At 30.6% G+C, this 20253-nt stretch overlaps 1 protein-coding gene across 1 annotated transcript; it reads left to right on the top strand.

Moving 5' to 3' along the window:
* Positions 1-6006: 6006 nt before the first annotated feature.
* On the top strand, positions 6007-8054 carry LOC145755986 (uncharacterized). Its single transcript, XM_082572204.1, has one exon. It carries the CDS (start codon positions 6052-6054, stop codon positions 7759-7761), a length of 1710 nt encoding a protein of 569 aa, XP_082428330.1. The 5' UTR covers positions 6007-6051; the 3' UTR covers positions 7762-8054.
* The last annotated feature ends 12199 nt before the right edge of the window (positions 8055-20253 follow it).

The raw sequence follows: 20253 nt of genomic DNA, 5'->3' as shown, positions 1-20253 counted from the left end.
TTTATTTAAAACATATCAAAAAACTTTTTTGAACTTAACTAAATAAAATGCTTTAATTTAAAAAATCGGTTCAAGTTTTTTAGTTTTAATGTGTCAGTAACTTATTATAAAATTTAACCTGTGATGATGGTGACAGCCTTGTACTGATGATGCCATCAAGAAGATAACAGCATACATCGTTATCACCAAGGTAACCAGTTTTAGCGACATGGTAGCGATAGGATAGTTTCTATACCTGAATACTAAATGTCTTGTTCATATAAAAACCTGAATTATAATCATAAAATACTAATAGGTTAATTGGTCTAAAAATTTAAGCTGCTCATCTGCCTAACTTTAAAAATATTAAAACTTCTATAAAAGGGAAGGGAAATTTTATTCGTCTGTTTCATTTACTTCCTTGTTTCATATGGAAGCGAGTGAATTTCTAATAATTTCCTTTTCATTAGAGAATAATAGCTAATGGCATATTGGTTTGCAATAATTTTAAAGAACTACTTTATATAAACAGACTGTTTTTAAATATAAAAATTCTAATAATATGTTTATTTTAAATTGACTATAAATTCATAGTGTTGTGTTTTTAATTTTCCTTTAAGCGTTCATATGTAAAAAAAAAAAAATTTAAATATTTTTTATTTCCTTTCTATTTTATTTCATTTTTATTCCAGTAAAAACAGTTTTTAAATCCGCACACAAACAATAAGTTAGTTAACAGGTAAACACTATTAAGATTTTATTTGGTTTGCATCTTCATATATTTTTAGCTTTTCCATTAAATCATTTCTTTCACTTTGGGCATCAATCTTATGTCTACTGTCACCTATATAAACATATATAAACAAAACTTGTTAAGTTTAGAATTTTTAAAAGGCTAAGTTTATTTGTGTATTCTTAATTTGTCAAGTTTGTTATTTTGTTTAACAATCTGGGTTTGGTGACCATGCCATAACATACTTAAAATCTTTATGTTAATATTAATACTTGTGGCATGTTTTAAATCATTAAATTGATTTTGTCACTTTTTCCCGTCGCATTGATGTAATATTTATTATATATCTTATTATTCACTGTCATTAATGCGCGAAAAATAAAAATAAAAAAAAATAAAATAAAAAATCTAAAGTTTACAAAATATTTAATATACAAACTGTAGTTCAACATCAATACGTACCCCAATATCTGTAAAAAAATTGTTTTAATCAAATTTTGTGTGTTATTAGTTTAAATTAAGTTCCTGCACATAAAAAAGTATACATTTATTAGCTTTATATTTTTATTTAAAGTTTGTAATTAGAATACAAAAAAAACTGTTGAAAACAAATTTTAACTTGCCCACAGTAATGATGATGGTGCCACCACCATGCCTCACTTACACTTGTCATAGACATTAACACAACCACAATACAGATCAATATTAATCCTTTTCCAGCCATTGTTAAGTTTTAATCTATTAGTTATAAATATTTAAATGAATGTATTATATTTCTTAATTCAGTTTTAGTTTGGTATCTTAGTTTCTAAATTTAATAACGCTTTATTTAAACTGCAAAACTGTCGGTAATTCTAAACGTATGCTATAATAAGTTATTTCAATAGAATTTAAATTATAATTTAGAAAAACAATTAAGCATATGGAAAACTTTCTGAATATAAACACATATGTTTTAAATATTTATTATGAAAACTTTTCAATATATCTTGTCGCTATTGGGCGCCAAGGCTACGTTGAAATCAGTTTTTTTTTCACAAGTATCATAAAATTAGACATTTAGTGCATTGGATTATTATCCGAAATTAAAAAACAACATAAAATCAAATAATACATAATTAAAAGTTAACTCCTGAATTTAACTGTTGGGCAACTAACAATATTTTTGTATAAACATTGAAAGCAATACAAACATCAAAGTAAATATATCAAAGTAAACAAGTAACTGTATTGGTTTGTATAGGGTACTTGGGGTATCAATTAAGAGTGTATTAATATGTCTTGTATTCAGTTTCTCAAATCACATTTTAAAGTATCTAGTTGTTTTGTGGTAATATCGAAATAATAATATTTATAAAATTGTCTTTGATGTTTTGTTCAATTTTTTTTTTTAAATTTATCTTACAAAATATACATACTAACGTTACATTTACATTGCAGGTGTTTGTCGGATCGATACTATTTCTCACTGTTTGACATAAATTTTTATTAAAAGAAAAATTGCAATAATACCAAACCACAGACACCGGTGTAGGAAATGTAGACAAAAGAAGGCGACGGAAATCACTTAAGCGGGAATCGATATTTGCATAAGCGGCATGAATTAACATCACAGGTGATCATGTTGCAATTTAACTGAATACAAGCTTTGAAGTAATCGGAAAAATTAATTTTGAGATTTCTCTTTTGATGGAGCAGAAATATTGTTCAGATTTCCATTTCGATGAAGCAGGATTTTCAAAAGTCCATTGCCTCATATTGATATTATTATTTTAACCCGATTAGGTTTTTACAACATACATAAACACAAAAACTAGATTATTATCATTTGATATTTGGTTGCAACAGCGTTGGTGGTTTAAAAATATTATCACCTACTGTGCAAACACGTGCATGTTATTAGCACAGAATTTGTAATCTTCTTGTTATATTATACTTTAAATCTCAGTTTTGTCGACATATTAAAGAATCATTAGGGTAAGATCGATATAAAACGTCCGTATTATGTAATTGTCGTAGAAGAAATTTAAAGCAATGCGACACATAACGCGTTAAAAATGAGATTTTACACATTTACAGCTGCAAGAAATATTTTAGAAGAAATTTGTAATAAACCACATCTGCATTTTAAGGTATTAGCAATATGTGATTTTATTAGAAATCAAATATGCACGAATATGGCATTTCTAATACTGTGCAATATCCTATGCAAATATCCAGTCTAATTTTGCAGCATTCCCACCCACACAAAGGCCAATTAAAAGTCCAATGACGTCACGCTATTGGCCAATGTCAACAAGTTTTGCCGGGCAATCTAAATCGCTAAACAAACAAGCGACTTGGTCAGAATAATTGGCCCAATCCTCGTCTCGACTCATTTACGAGGGCCTTGACCCCAACCCGGCTTCTGGCCTTCAAGGGCGGTACGTTGTTTGGTGCTAAAATGACGTCACGGTGACGAAATAGCAAGCCTAGAAGTTGCTGAAAAATCCCAAATGCAAACAAGTGACGAAACTTGCCAGCGAAGCGAGATTTCGAAGGGCTTCAGTCGCGCAAAGATATTGGTTTTAATAATTAATCATTCATCGCATTTTATTACAATTGGTTACATTTCTATAGATTTTGCATGAGATTTTTTTGTTATTTAAAAAAATAAAATTAGACTGGAAGATTTTATTTTAAATATACTTGTTTTGTTGGAGAAAATTGGGTTAATTTAAATGTTGTTATGAAATAATATATTTTGTTGAACCCAATAAGGTATTTCAACATTCACTTTTAAGTTTATGTTATTTATTTGCAAAATAAAATATAACATAAAGATACCCGAATGTGCGAACAAAATTTAGAAAGTATTTTTCCAATTGCCGAATCCGCAAACCCACTATCCGGTACAAGGCAAATAAGTTAATCAAGTGAAACCGCCACATTAGAGAAGTCCGTCTGATAACATCCAAGTCTAATGCTGGTCGAACTTGATAAGATTTCTTGCATTAGAAATGCGGGCTAAGCGGCACTCTTACGCTTTTAGAAGTGTCGTTTTACTCGCTATAGAACCTCTAATTTGCTCACCTGACTTCTATGTTTGCCCAATGAGCTTGGGTTCTTGATAAGAATTGGGGCGATGCTGATTAAAGGGGACGGTACCTTCAGTCAAATGTTTGAACAAGAGATAAATTAAAGTTGACTGAAACAACCGAAATGTTTTTAAAAAATATTGAATTGAATTCCGAACAATTTTTTAACTTAGATGTCATAAATTTTGTGTAAAGTTAAATTCTATTTATTAAAATTTAAAATAATTTATACAGTACAATTTAACAAAGTTTGCCAACCTATGAGTTACTTTTAAATTTACAATTCAACCTCGATAATTTTTTCAAGCTTGTAATTTTTCAACATAATTTTCAAGCTTGGCGTAGTTTACAAAATGGCCGAAGACAATTTGTTTTGTTAAAGGTATCCCGTGTTGTACAGTAAAAGTGTGAAACTACATGTTACACTCTACCCAACTACCTGGACGTCTTTGTTTAACTTCCTTTTTACCCTCGCATATTGGTCTTAAGGAAGTTAAGACAAGTTCATGGTGTATTTCCTTGTAAAATGAAAGTGTGTTGCACTAAACAAATATTTGTTACTTTTACTTTCTCCAAAAATATAACTTAACACGTTTAATTAAGTTTCGGGGGAAATTAAAAATTTTGTAAAATCAAATATCAAAAATAATTCTATGTAATTAGTTTTAGTAATATTTCATTTTTATTTAAAAATATTATAAAAGTTTTAGTTTAGTAATCTACAATATTTAAACAACTTTTGTTCTGTTAAATATTTATTTTGTTATGGTTTTTGCCTAAGCATGGTCCCTTATTGTATTTTTGGTCATGTTTAAATAACAATTTATCAAACAGAACAACATGTTTTGTTTGCAGACCATGCAGAGTGCATATTTGTTATAACTCTTTTATTGTTTGTGTCAAATATTTTAATATATTTAGATAGTAAAGATGGTAAATATATTAAAGCAAAATATAGATTTGATTACTTAAAAAAAGAGGCTAAAGCAAAAAAATCAGTTATATTTTTAGTAATTACACAAGTTTGAAATTATGTTGTTTACATTTTAGTTGATTTCCAAACTGTGTTGACAAATAAATTTCAAAATCAAAACTGATTTCTAATTAGTCGGCAATATAGAATAGGCAAACTTTCAACTTAAGATTAAAGGTGAGATCGGATCTTATCTCAATGTGCTATCGGTGGGATCCTCACCTTAGATCACAAGCTCAGTAGACACACGCTTTAACTATAGAGATATACTTCTAATACAAATGGTGACTGGGTCGGCAAAAAGAGAGAAGCGAGGGCGGTGGATGAAGGATCAAAAAAAGAAAAAGGCAGACCCACTGCCCGCCATATAAGCTATCTGGAATTCTCTGGACAGCACATCATTGTTTTGACCATTGGTCAGCAAGCATCAGTTGGAAGAGTAAAACAGAATATTGTTGTAATATTAGTAAAGTATCTAAAGAAAATTTTAAAGTCAGCTATGTTAAGTTTAAAAAAAATTATTCAACTTGCTTAATTTTAAATAGCGTACGTTGAAAAGCCTTGTTAAAATGAAAATATTTTTTTATAAAAATGAAAATATTTAAAACTTTAGTTTAACATGCGAGGTTATAAAGCAAATAACATCTTCAAATATGTTAAATAATATTTTTTTAATTTAAGCTAAATATTTATCATGTCTCAATAGGGGTCGCTGTATGCTCGTTAAAATAAGTCGCTCGTTCAGACTTAGGCTCAGATCGAATTTCGAAGTTAGTATTCTAGTTACCAAAAAAGTCAGCTCCTTGTGTATATATTGTTTTCGAACAATCGCAAAATTGTTGACCCTTTTCGACATTTCGAAAAATAACGAGGACTGTTTAAAGGGTTGCATTGAACTTGTTAGAATTTAGGACCCAAACTAAGAAATTGTCACGCGCAGAAAGAAAATCTTTGCGGTTAACAGACGCAAGGTTTTTAAAACTCAAGTTCGACGAGTTCAACAAAAATAGAATTAATAAAAAAATAAGTGTAGAGCAGGCAATGTGTGTTTAATGCAGAATATGTTATTGAATAAAACTGGCTATATTTATATCGACGCCATTTTTAAATATATATTTTTTTGATAATCCAATTTTAAATTAAATATTTATCTATTTTATTTGTAGAAAACAACGTATTGTAAATTAAAACATTTGAAATTTATATATTGTGATACCAACTAAAAATCGACTAATCAAAGAAAGCGAATTCTTTGCTGGATATATTTTTCGATATCGAACATTATCAATATGATGTTGTCCTCTCCACCATCCAAATATCAACCTTTTCAACAATCTTATGGAGCCGGTATGCCAAACATGCCTAACGGTATGCAACCCGCTTACGTCAACCCGATGAATTCAATGTCAATCGCAACTGCTGGTAATCAAGTTGGCTTCAACAACGCGATCAACCAAGGCTACGGCGTACCACCGGGCCACCCATCCGCGCATAATGTACAAATGGCGGCCGCCGCTGCAGCCGCGGTCGGTACCCCGGGAATGGGCTCGCCTTACGCCGGAATGGGGCCCGGGGTCGGCATCACCCCAAATATGGCGCTTCTGTTGAACCGACGAACTGAAAAAGCTTACCGACGAAACTACACCCATGCCAAGCCACCTTACAGTTACATTTCTTTGATTACGATGGCACTTCAATCGTCCACTAACAAAATGATGACTTTGAGCGAGATCTACAACTGGATTATGGAACTTTTCCCATTTTACAGACAAAATCAACAAAGATGGCAAAACTCGATCCGACACAGTTTATCCTTTAACGATTGCTTTGTCAAAGTTCCAAGATCGGCCGACAAACCAGGCAAAGGCTCGTACTGGTCGTTACATCCAGATGCCGGAAACATGTTCGAAAATGGCTGCTACCTTAGACGACAAAAACGATTTAAAAGTGCCAAGAAAATGAAAGGAAGTCACAACAGCAGTAATGATGATGACGAGCCCTCTCCTTTAGGCGAACTGGTTCATCTACAAAGTTCTAGTCCACAACCATCATTATCAAACCCTGGATCAGCTGACAGTAGCCCACACGAGCGACAAGACGCCTACGCTGATTCAGATTCAGGTCACAAATCTCCAGAACTTGGCAACGATTTGACCGCCACTTCACAAGAACTTCACTATAACCACCCAGCTTATACTCAACAAACAACTAGTTCGCACAACAGCCTTGATGCCCTGCAACATCAACACGATGCTTTTGCTAATCACATCGGTGCCTCTGAAAGCTCAGACAACTTGTTGAATGTCCATCAACACAACAGCACAACTGTTACTACTACTGCTTCAACTCCACCAACCGATAGCAACAACATTAACCATGACCTTCACAATATGGCGGCCGTCAACGAAAAACCTGAGGAACAACAACATGCCAACTTGGACAGTCGCCATCAGATTCAACATGAACAAACTATGTCGTCCGGACAAAATCAAGGCGCTCATGATCTATATTCTCATTATGCACAAGCTACAGCCTACGCTGCGGCCGTACAACAACACAACCCATTTGCTGCAGTTGCATCATTTGCCCCTCACCCATTTTCGATCAGTAGCTTGATGAACGTTGCCGACCAACAGCAACAACAGCAAACTCAACAGCATTATCCTCAAGCTAAAAACTTGCGAGCTTACCACGAGGCTGTACAATACTACAACAGCGGCATGAACACTTTTGGTGGCCTAATGCCCGCCCCAATTCACGACACAAACAGTTCGAATGCTCCATCGTGCTCGCCTGTCAATTCTGGGTCGCTGTCCAGCGTGTCCACCCCCTCACCTTCATCTACGTCATCGTTGTCGCACTATTCATCAGCTGGACATTACCCCGTCCACCAGTCCGATCACGCCCACAGTGGACTGCATCTTCAAGGTCATTTGGGCGTAGACCATCAGGACCATCACGACCCAGCTTATTATCAAGGGTGCGTACCAGCAAACTAACTAACCCTTTCTTTAATTTGTAATTCACTGTGTTTCATTCTTCGCTGGTTTTTGTTGCATTTTTACGCATGTCAATAAAAAAAATACAAAATCTTCATTCAAAATAATTATCTCAATCTAAGCATGATTTTTGTACTAAATAGTTCTAAAAAAAGTATTGTTAACAGGACGTATTACTAGAATACTTGCTAGGGCCTGTTTTTTGTATTACTTTACTACAATAGTTTCGAGTGTGCTTGCTTTTTTATGTTTTCTACTTATTTATTTTTTTATTATTTTTTTTACACCGACGATCATATACAAGTTGAAAACGAATGTGCTAATAATTATTGGCTGCATATAACAAGTTGATAATACTGCATGCGGTTGTAATGCAAATAATATTACTTTGCTATAAAATGAAAAGCAATAATAATTCATATAAAAATACCACTGTCGCTATATATTGAGCAAAGGTTGGTGAAGTTTATAAATTTGTGCAATTTTTTTATTAACAACTCGTTGTTGGTATGTAATTTTTGTTTATCGTTTATTTCTTACTAAATGTAACGTTTAGTGAGGTTTGTAAATATATCTTTAAAAGCTTATATAACATTGTTGGGTTGGTAAAGATTTAGACAGAAATTTGAAACTAGATTAAAATAGTTTGTGGGAAACCAGATGCCTTAATTAAATTGATGAAATTCCTTAAAAATTACTTTTAGTTTATTAACATTACAACAGCATGTTAGTTTCTAAACATTGTTTACTTTATTAGCAAGAATATAAAAAATTTAAAGTTAAAAATTTGTCAGTAAATATTTTGAGGTAATAATATAAACAGCTTTAAATAAAAGGATATAGTGTTAAGAATAATAAAAAGTAATTTTAACTTTAACAATTGTTAGAAATTTACTTTACCAATACAATAAAAAAGTAAAAACAGTTTATGCTGTTAAAATCAGTCATAACTCTTTTGCTAAAATATCAAGTTGTTTCCGCCATTTTGTTGCCCTTGAACTTGGCAAAATACAAGTTAAAATATTTTTATTTTAAAATAAAGCACATCAAAATTATTTTGATTTATTAGTGCAAAAAGTTTAACAATACTTATATTTGTTTATTTTGGACTGGTTTAATGTTGTACTTTAAATTTCATGACAACTATAATAATTGCATTAGGCTAAAATAAAAAATATTTTTAAAGCCACATTTTAAACAGTTTAAAGTTTTTTATTATGGGCGACTTAAAGAAAAGATAACGTAAATGTTCTGTATTACATGGTTTGCTAAATTATGTTTTGATCATTAATATAATTGGCTGGTCTTTAGTAATTTATTTTTAAATATATATTTATTTACTGACTTTGTCTATGATTTCCTATTATTAATTAAGTGATTGGTCTAACTTTAACGAATATATTGTCAATACTTTGTGTTAAAAAAAAATATTTATACAGTTTAAAACGGTCTGAAACCTGCGATTTTTTAGCGATTTGTCAAAAAACAGATGGGTGGAAATATAATACCGACCCAGTCGTTTTACTTTAGTCGAGTGCCCTAATTTTATGCGTACAAATTTGGGTGGCATCTTCTGGTAAGCCTAAGGTTTTAGTTTTGCATTCGTGCTACTGAGGCGAGGTGATAAATTGATAGTAATTGAAATGCGATGACGAAAGCAAATTTCACACCGGAGTGCAATTTAAAATCGGGTTTTGATCGGCGACTTTCTCGCTTGAAAACTAGTTCAATTTGTTAGCTAAAAACGATATTGCTTTGTGTGAAAAAATCTGAATTTTAAAAGTTGGACAAGCTTTTGGATTGTGTTTTGTTGTTTGTTAAAGTCGTCTGTATCAAGCAGCTTGCTTGTTTATGTATGGGTCGTGATCAATTGGTGATTTTAACTGCCAAAGTGGTAGGATTCGGGCTAGCGCCTCTGACCTAATCATCCATTAACTTTTCTGTCATCAACACTGATAGCGAAATGTAGGGGTATTTGTATTAAAGTGTTTGTACAAAATATCGTAAGAATGCTTTATTTCCATTGAAGCTTTGTGTAAGATTGCTAAAACTCTAATTTGTAACTTATTTATGTGTTTAACCCTTGTGCATGTGTTATACTAGGTAACAAAACAAGTTGTTTTAACGCCCTGTTCAATTAAGGGATTTAAGACATTGGTGCATGCACTTATGCAGAATCCTGTTACCAGTTAAGGCATGTGGTCAAATCTCGCTCATTAGTGCGTTCGCTGGGACAGCTTCAACTTAATTGGGTTGCCCTTACGCTAGTCAGAAACCTGGACTTGGGTTGTTATTACTGACAACAAGTCTTTAGTGTAGCTATAGGGTCTTGGCATTTGCTACGCGACTTACAAAAACAACAGACTCACGAGCGCCGAGTGATTGTGTTACTCCAAAGTTTACGTTTATCAAGTGGACGATTTGAAACTGTCTTGATGGACAGCCACAGGTGCTGAATGCGTCCGGTGTCTACTTGAAAATTGTAAACGCGAAATTCCTTAATGATTTATACATAGGATCGGTCCAGCGATTTAGACGTCGAAAAAATCGTAATTTAATACCGAATTGCATTTGTGCGAGCACACGATTAGTTAAAACCAACCTTCTGTGTTTAATTTCGTTAATCTATTTTCTATTATTGCTGAGAAATACTAACACAAGCAACACTGCGTGCCACATTAGGCCTAAAATCACATGTACAAGATTTGTTGCGATACCTACCAAGAAAAATGCTCAAAAATCACGTACCTTGCCCTAATCCGAGCCCGTATCAGTTGTGGCCTGAGCCTATTGTCCGAATCGAGCCATTGTCGTCTAAAAGCTGTTAGTCAAAGTAGGTCCGTGCGCAAGTCGTTACGATAGGACCACCGCCGCTGGTTTAATTACGCCAATATCGCTCTTGCAAGACAAACAAATAAGGGGGTTAGACGTGGGTCATTATAATAGGAAACTAGCGCGCCTTGTCATGCCGTTCTGACAAATTTAGGCCGGGCCCGTCGAAAACCTGCGTCAAATGATGTCATCAAACAAAAAGGTGTTTTAATCGGCGATTTGTGTGTAGTTAACACCGCGTCATAAGATCACGTATTTTTTGAATTTGTACTCTATTATTTGACAGCTCGATTTTATCAGGTTATTGATGTAAAGTTTAAAGCCGAGCTTGTTTTTAAGCGCGAGTTGGCTTGTCCCGAGCGATTCGAAAGTGATCTGAAGATACCGGAGTAGATACTTAAGCTTGTTGATCCACTCGCCGAGCAGTAAAGCATGTATCTTCTATGTTAAAACTATGGCGCGCTGTAGGCTCTTGTGTAAAACTTGCCCACTACAAGTAAGTACCAGTTCTGTGACAGAAAGGACTATACCAGCAGTCGCGTAGGCTTGGCGTCGGTCCTGCAGAAACCACTTTCACCCTTAGACGTTTTGTTTGATGGCACTATTAGCAAAAAGCCTACAGGCCTCTCACAATATGTGAAGTGGTGTAATGTACGATGTTGGCCGCCAGAAAGATTCGCAGTAATCGTTTTTCGAAAAACTCGTTCAGAATTTGCGATACGAGTAAGCGGTGTATATCGCACGGTTAAGATAATAAAACATGCCTCAATGTTTTGGCGCATCTCAGACAAAAACCTTTATATAACCACGTGACAAACACACACAAGGTGCTTTTCTACGGCACTTAACTAAACAAACATGTATAGGAAAGCTGTATTAGACATAAGATGGCATACAACACGCCATTTTGAGTATCGCCTATTAACGTTTTTATGTTTGTTTTTAGCACGTGTCAGAACCCGCTTTGAAAAGATTTTCGTCAGCTAAACACGCCTTTTCAAACACGGGTATTCCTTAAGTGAATGGCTAATTTTGAAGCTTAACGCTCTATAGTAAAAACACAGTGTTGATGCAGTAAATAATAATGCCTTGTTAGGTAGTTTGTGTGCATTACACGCAATTGTGCACGGAATAATTACACCGATCGTTGAATATTTGTATCCAGCAGAGCGAATATTTCTGCTGCAGGCTGAAGATAACTCTTTGAAGGAGGCCATAATTTGCTGGTTAATTTTTAACATGATTTTTATCAACCCAAGTCTATAAGAACTATTCTTGAATGGTCACTAAAGTTAGTGGTTTTCTGGCGCGTCTGCATTTCCATATGTCTCCTAATTAAATATCATATCAAGATAAATATAAACTATTTCAATTTAAATTATTTTAAATATTGTTATATAAACAAAAAATTAGTCTTCTATTTAATTTAATTTTTGTCAACTTATAAATAAATCCAAATGTTTGCAATGTAGTCAAGGGCTTTAGCAGATATTTTGTAAGTACACATTGGTAAACTAATTGGGTCATATTGTACGTTGTATATAGTTTTATATTATTATATTTTGGATACAGACCCTTGTGCCTGTAAGATTAACTTATATGTGTATGTAACCAATGTAATGCGATTCAATTTTCAACAGACAGATATCAACGAAAGGTCACAGAATTCGATAATGTACTTGCCCGTACCACAAAAAGTCTGTCTGCAAACCTTTTAGCAATGTCTGTCAAGCAACTTAAGCTAGAAAAATTTGGTTGGGTCACAGTCAAAACCGTCTTTTAGTTTTTTCCAAAATCTTCTATTTTTTGGTTTAAGCATTAACAAGACTATAGGCTACAGCATTTTAATGGCTGCGTTTTAGGGGCTAAGATACCGTGGGATTATTGTCCGTGGTGATGGGTCAATACTACTGACCGTAACGCTACCCCAATTGTACGGCTCTTATAACATTGGTGGTCATATTGTGACATTGTCCTTTTATAACATTAGTTAGACGTAGGGTCGTTATGCCTAAGTGGAAATCTATATTTGGTCTTGTTTTATAACGGTTCGCATTGAGCTTGTGAATAATTGTCATTTAAATTCTGAAAAATGTTGAAAACTTAGGATTTGATAATGAGGGTATGTGAAAGAAAGTAGTTGAAATGTAAAACTATTTGTTATATTTTAAGTAAATACTACTCTACTATGTGTAGTGCTAACAATTTTTTAATATATATTTTTTAATTTAATTTTATAATTTTTTTTCGTGGTTGGACTAAACTATTTTTATAAACAGATACACCAACTTTTAATTTTTACAATTTTTGTAAAGGGTAATTTCTTAGGCACTGTGGTTTTATTAAAATTTTCTTTGAAAAATGATCCGTCTACTAAACAAGTAAAGTAAATTTGTAAACAAATCTGCTTTACAAACCTATAAGTGCTTCTACTCTAAAGAGAAGGCTTTATTTTACGATAACATTTACTTATGTGTACTAAGAGCACATGTTAAATAATGTAGCCCGATCTGATTGCATTGTAGTAGAAACTTAACACTACAGTTAACTTAAATAAAGTGTGAAACCGGTGTTTGGTGATTTGTTTTACTCAGGTTTGTATCAATTAAAGTAAATTAAGGATTTTCTTTCTCTATTTAACTGTGGTTACGTAATGGTTTACCGTTTTGTTTGTTTTTTAATTGATTTATTTTGTCATGTGTTTATATCCAGTTTTTAAGTTTTGAATCAATTATAATTTAAAAGCAAACTTGTTTGGGAAATATTATTTTAAATAGTTATTCAACAAATATCTAAAACAAAGTATAGTTTATTTGAGTTAATTATTAAAATATTAAATTTAATTCTTTTTCAATAAACAAATCTTTAAAAATAACAAATTCTTTTTAAATTAATTTTTTGTGTTTCAAATAGCATGTTATGGTTGAGTTGCCCTAAATAAAAACAGAAGTAAATTCGTTGGTTAAACACTTCAATAAAGAAGTTATTTGCTTCAAGTAAACAAAATATTTAAGCGTTCTCATTCCAACTATAACCCTTATTATTTGCAATTTAAATTAAAATGTCGAATTACCACTTATATTACCTAAAAAAAAAGATTAGCCTAAGCTTAAATTTGTTTTATTTTTTTGCTAAATTACAACTATGAACGTAAAATAAAATTTAAAATGCATTCTTTTAAAAAAAGTTATGCTACTTTCCATACTAATACAATAGAATAAAAATTAGATTTTTTTGATATCTCTCAAGTGAAAAAGTTGAATAGGCTATTCTAGACCGACTAAATTTTCTACCGAACCGCGACACTATTTTTCCGGCCAAAATTTTTTTGCTTTGCCGAAATTTTCTAAAATGGCGGAAGTTTATTGATGTCGCGTAAAAAATTATTTTCGTCAAAAATAAATGAGTTTTTTTGCCACTTAAATAACAAAATTATTACAAAATTTGTGAATATGTATAACTTTTTGGTGGCCATTTCGGATATTGATTTATTGCGTTAGAATACCGGAACAAAACATAATAAGAAGATAACAAAATATTTTATACCCAGAATTAATGGGCCGTTTCCCCTAGCTTTATTTTTTATTACATTGAGCATTACAATGTTTGACATATTGTTATACCCATTGCAAAACAATATTAGTATTAAAATAATTTATTGTATAAGAAATGTAACGTATTAAAGAATGTAACTAATACAACAATATATTTTTTTAGTTTTATTTTATAGCTTAATAACGCGCTTAATAAAACATTGTTTAACATATTTATTTCTATCTTTATAAGTAAACAAAATTGCATGTACTGCTTGCTGAGCAAATATCTAATACTTTGTTTATGTTAAAAATTAATTCGATATAGTAGAACAATATAAAAAGGTAAATTAATAAATGTTACTAATTTAAACTTACTGTTAGAACAGTTATTTCAATTTTTTTATTTTTTAGAATGTATCGATCATCGTGTAGAATCGGAAGATCGGTTTCGTACGAAGCAGATCACCGGAGAACCGAATATTCATCCGCCAGATCTATTTACCCTTCCTATCAACGAAGGTCTTTTAATTCCACTTCCGCGCATTCGAAATGGTCGCACAAAAACTTAAATTATTGCAACAGTCTAAGGTGAACCTGTTTAAATTAAGGTTTTTTGGTACAGTCAAAATTTATATTTTTTAATATTTTAAATGTATAAAAAAATAAAAAAAAAATTTTAAGTTTTTTACTTTTATTTTGATGGTTGCATAGTTATGAAATATTGTTACAACAAATATAGAACAACCAGCAGTTTTTTATTGTAAATAATTTACGCAGTATAATAATTGTTTAACTTTTTAGTTCATATATTAAATGTTTAAATTGGCTCTTCAAATGTTCCTTTAAATTAATATTATAAGCCATTTTTTAGAAGACGATAATTGTATATTATTTTTTTTTATTTTATCGTTGTATTTTAAGACGAACATTTCCAATAAAATCTTTCAATCAAATTTTAAAATTTTTTTTTTTTAATTTAAAAAAATTATTGTCGATTACAATTAGCTACTATTTGTTTATTAATAACGCCTTAGTTAAGCTTAACTGCTTAAGCTATTAACGGGTAAAGGCGTAAGGATAATATTTACATAGCCTAACCAAAACAAATACTACGTTATACAGAGCAATCATATTTAAAACCCCATTCATTCATATTTTTCTACTACGATTTGCCGACCAAGTAAATATTGTATCATCCGGTACTCTAAGGGTTAAAGCAAACTAATTCTTGCTTGTGTCTATATGCATAGAAGCCCTTATTACAATGGCTAGAAGCCAATGTAAATTGTATTGGGTACGGTATTGGTTTGTCGGTCTAGCGTAAATATTTAATACTGTGTATATTTACGTGGGTATTAAAAACAAATATACTTTGGTTTGCGCTTGGCTGATGTATTAAAAGGTGTGTTATTTGTATTAGGCTTATGGTATGAAGGTTATTGTGGTATATAAAATAACGCGAGCGTAAAAATTAATCCTATTTCTACATAGTTCAAACCTTATATTATGGTTGAATTACGTATTATGATAGTTCATAAGTTTTAAACTCTTGTAGTTAATCTTTATTTATTAAAAAAAAATACCTTTTAAATTGTGCTTTGGCACATTTTTGTACTTTGTTTTAATTGACAAAATCAGAGTATTTTTTACGTGCTAACAAAATGAAGATACGAGTTGTGTCGTTTCCAAATTTTATTTTTGATTTTGCAAAATTAAAATCGGATTTAAATTTTTCTAAATCCACAAACAAAAATTAAACACAAACATTTCGCATCTGTTTAAACAGAAAAGTCATGAATAATAAAAACGACGGTTAAAATAGTGGACTCCCGCGGGTTAGAAGATTTATTATGGCATTATAAGCAATAAAACCAACCCAATCTAGACTTTAAGTTTCGGCCAAACAGCCTTCTCGATAAATCCGCTATGTTCAAAATTATGGAACCAAATTGAATTTGGAAAAAATGGACTAAAAGGCTTAAGGTTCGGCAGGTGGAAAAGGATCTATCTCTAAGTGGAGAGCTATCAAGATATATCATCATCGCAAAGTGAATTCCTTTTTGATTTTTTTTGCTTTTTCTCGGTCTAATAAAAGGCTGGAAAGGCTCGGAATGCGTTTCGAATCTCTCTGTCAATATTTGATCACGGTTTTGGGTCCATCTTCAACCGCTCTCGACAGGATAATAAAGAAACAGAGAAATGAAGAAGAAAGTGGGAAGAGGAGTGATGACGTTTTTTCCCATCGTTGAAGTGATTTTTTATCAGTCGAAATAGCAAATTTATTGATCTATGTAAACATCAAATTTAAACAAAAAACTAATTTTAGTTAAATATAAATACCTATATGGTTGTTGATATTATAATATTTTATTGGATATGTATTTTTAATCTAGTTTTTATAATACTTATGCTTAAAATTCACTAATATGTCAACTTTTATTTTTAAGTTGAATTTAAAAATAGTTTAAAAAAACTTATTTATATTTTAGTACATGTAACCTTTTTTAAAAACATACTCTATTTTTTTTACTTATAAAATAGTATACATTAATATTAAAGTTTTAAAAAATTTAACTTTAAGGCAGGTTACGCCATTGATATTTTATGTAATGCAATATCTATGGTTACACACTGGTAAAAGCAAGAATGTTTTAAATAAACATAATTTTAAAATATCAGATAATACTTTGCAAAAACGTTTAATTTTTTATTTATTTAACTATGTATAACATTAAAAGTCGATTACTTTTAAATCACTCATATTTGTGAAATGTTTAAATTATTTTAATGTTATTGATATTAATTTGTAAAGTTTTTAAAAGTGTTTTATAATTGCTTACATTTGTTAAACTGTAAATAAGGCGTTTATCAATATAACTATTTGTTGACAACATATAGAAAACTTTTAGTTTGTTGTTTAAATAAAATAATAATTTAAACAAATAAGTATACAAATGCAAATACTTAAGCTATAACATAAGTATCATTACTGCCGCTTGTGGTTAAAGCATATCAAATGTTATATCAAATTTAGTTTATTAACAACATAAAGCACGCTAATAAAATAAAAATTTTACAAAAAAAGTAGTAAAATAATCCGTTTTAAAATATATGTTCTGTAAAAATAAATAAAAAAGATGTATAAATTTTTGCCTTTTGAAAATTAAATTTATACTAACTTATTAAATTCGTATTTTATATAATAATTTAAATTTTGTAATAATTTAAACTTTTTTTTATAATGTTTGTGTATGAAACTTTAAAAGATTTTTTATAAAATTGTAGTAGTTTATTTAAACAGTTTGTTATATATATATTAAAAAGCAAAGCAAACATCAAGTATATCTGTTTTTAAAAAAAGAATTAATTTAATTTTTAAAATATAAAAAATACTTTTTTAAATTTTTAAATCTTGTATAAAACTCTTTTACACATAGTAAAAAAATCGTACTTTCTACTTCCGCCATTTTGAATAAACTTAAAAAGTTATTTTATGAAACATTTTTTATAATTATTAAGAATAACTAGAAACAAAAAATAACATTATGAAAAAATATCGTGTAAAAATTGTTTTATTTTTTTAAAGCTATTTGATTATATTCTATAAATGCGCATTTTACATTTTGAATTTTTTTTCGCTTAATGCATTTATAATCGCTTTAAAAAACTTTACCAGTGCACCTGTGTGGGCAAAACTCGGTCATTCAATTAAGAGAGCGTCCAAATTGGTTTAATTGTGGTTATACTAAACACAATCTATCCAGAGAAGAACTGGATCAAAGATATTATATTGCAAAGACAGCTGACCAATGAAATAGCCAGGCTCTTACTCTTGACTTTGGCCACTTTAGCATCTAGATAATCTCTTATAGTTCTAAATTCGGCCTCCTAATTTAACTTTAATGACGCACTGGACAGCTCATCTATTATCCGGCATTAAAAAATCGCCTTGTTCTAAATTTTTAAGGCTAAGTCGAGACTAAGTTACCTCGACTTACAGCTTTAAACACTTTACGCATGTGATTTCACGACTCAGTGTAACGGTAAAGTGATATAAATAACTCTTCTGCAACCCGAAACACTGTTATAAACTTAGTTTTAAATACAAAAATTGTGCCCATGTGCAGGGAAGGGTGATAGCTTAAATTGGATCGATACGATGCATTGTGGTTGCGTGACGACAAATGTTTACATCTTCAGATATTTGATGCCTAATTGTAAATACAAATTTTATTTGATGTCCATGCAATCTCTTGATAGGTGGTTAGCCAAGTGAATTTAAATCAAGTTTTTATTTTATTTTGTCAAAGTTTTTTAAATACTGATAACGTTGAAATTACCAAAGTGATTACACAGATATCCAACATGAGCAAAAAATCAAATTTAAATTATTTTTTGTTTGATAAAAATTAATATTTGTATCTTTTCAATTTAATTTACATACTTGCTTAAAAATTTAAAGTATTTAATATCAATTTTTCTAGTATTTAGTGTTTATTATTTTAATTTAACTACATTGTTTGAAGTGTTTTTCTTTTCTAACTAAACTCTGCTTTTAATTAAAAATATTTGTATCAAGATATTTAGAAAAACAAGAACAAAACATACGACAACATATAAGGTCAAGTCAGACGACCACGTTATTTTTTACTGATTAATTCAAATGATAACGTCAACGACTGCTAGGGTTGAGGACTTTACAAAAAAATAAAGTTATCCAAATAGATTTGTTTTCTACTAGGACACGTACGATTTTAACGCACCGTTTAACTTCTAACCTCGTCTTTCCGCATACCCTTTTAGTCTATCTCGGTATCGAAATGTGTATTAAAGTCAGTACCTCGAACTTATAAGTTGACAATGAACGAGTATTTTGACAATGTTCAAATAAAAAAGGTTTATTTTGATGAATTCTGTAGATATAAAAAAGACAAGTATTCATAATATTTAGATTTCAAATTTGACATAGGAAATGTAAATAAAACGGAAAGATAACATTATTGTTGTATATCTTTTAATCTTGATTAATGATGTTTTGTTTAAAAATAGATATTTTGCAATTTTGCATTGTCATATAAAAATTTTATTTTTATTTTAAAAGATTCATTTTCATATTAAATTTAGTCTTAATTGTATTACATTAACGTTAAAATTTAAATGTGTTCTGGCAATTACAAAATTCAACTAAGACAATTTATGACAGAATAAACATTTTTAATTTAAATAAAACTTAAGTACGTTTATATACTTTTTCTTTCAACATAATTCTTAGCCTGGATTCTTTCACGATCTGCCCCACGTATATCAAATTGCAAGCCACACACGATGCAGCAAGGTAAATGAACACGTCATTTTATAATTATATGAGACAACTGGACATGTTAAGACCTTAAAAGACCACACCTTTTTGCGGGTTTTAATTTTAGAGTGGAGCTAAATGGAGAAAATTTGTTGTGATAATATCAAAAAAGACTTGCTTTGGTTCATATTTTATATGTAGCTATTTATAATACACAGTAGCAGCTTACATTTTAAAGCTTCATCTTAATATTGACTTGTCCAATTTTTTAAGTAACGGTGTCTGGAAAAGAGTCCCTAATCTACATATATTTGTCAAAGGAACTTTTTTTATTTTTACAACTAATTTGGTTAAATTTTCACTTAAAAGTCCATTAAACCCGTTTTTTGGTCAAATCGGATTTGGTTGGAACGCGTGAACGGATGAATGGAGGCGTTAAATAGTCAGGGATAGTTCTTCGCACCTGCATGTTCTTCTTCCACACTGACCACCGCCCGCGTTTAAATGACGATTTTTGTGACGAAATTCGATCTGACCGAAAGTGAAAATTTCGCCATTTTGATGACTTTATTTTATATGGTCTGATAGGTTTGTCAAAATCTTATTTTAAAAAGACGAAAAATTGTATTTTATTTTGTTATTTAAAAAAATAAGCTTTGATAATTTTTGTAACGTTAGGATTTTTTTATTTCTTTTTACCAACTGGTATATAAAAATTCGAATAGCATGTATATGATATGAAATAATAAAACTTTCTGCAAAATATATATATATTGCAGAATTTTGTTTTAGTTTAACATAATATTAAATAATTTTAAATAATAT

This window comes from Corella eumyota, chromosome 6 (genome assembly GCF_963082875.1).
Source record: "Corella eumyota chromosome 6, kaCorEumy4.1, whole genome shotgun sequence".
In the NCBI taxonomy this organism is placed as follows: domain Eukaryota; kingdom Metazoa; phylum Chordata; class Ascidiacea; order Phlebobranchia; family Corellidae; genus Corella; species Corella eumyota.
The sequence above is the reverse complement of the archived record's forward strand: the minus strand, read 5'-3'. Positions and strand labels throughout refer to the sequence as shown.

Bases quoted from the DNA above. Each gene is read 5' to 3' on its own strand.
- LOC145755986 (XM_082572204.1), top strand. From the start codon at position 6,052: ATGATGTTGTCCTCTCCACCATCCAAATATCAACCTTTTCAACAATCT.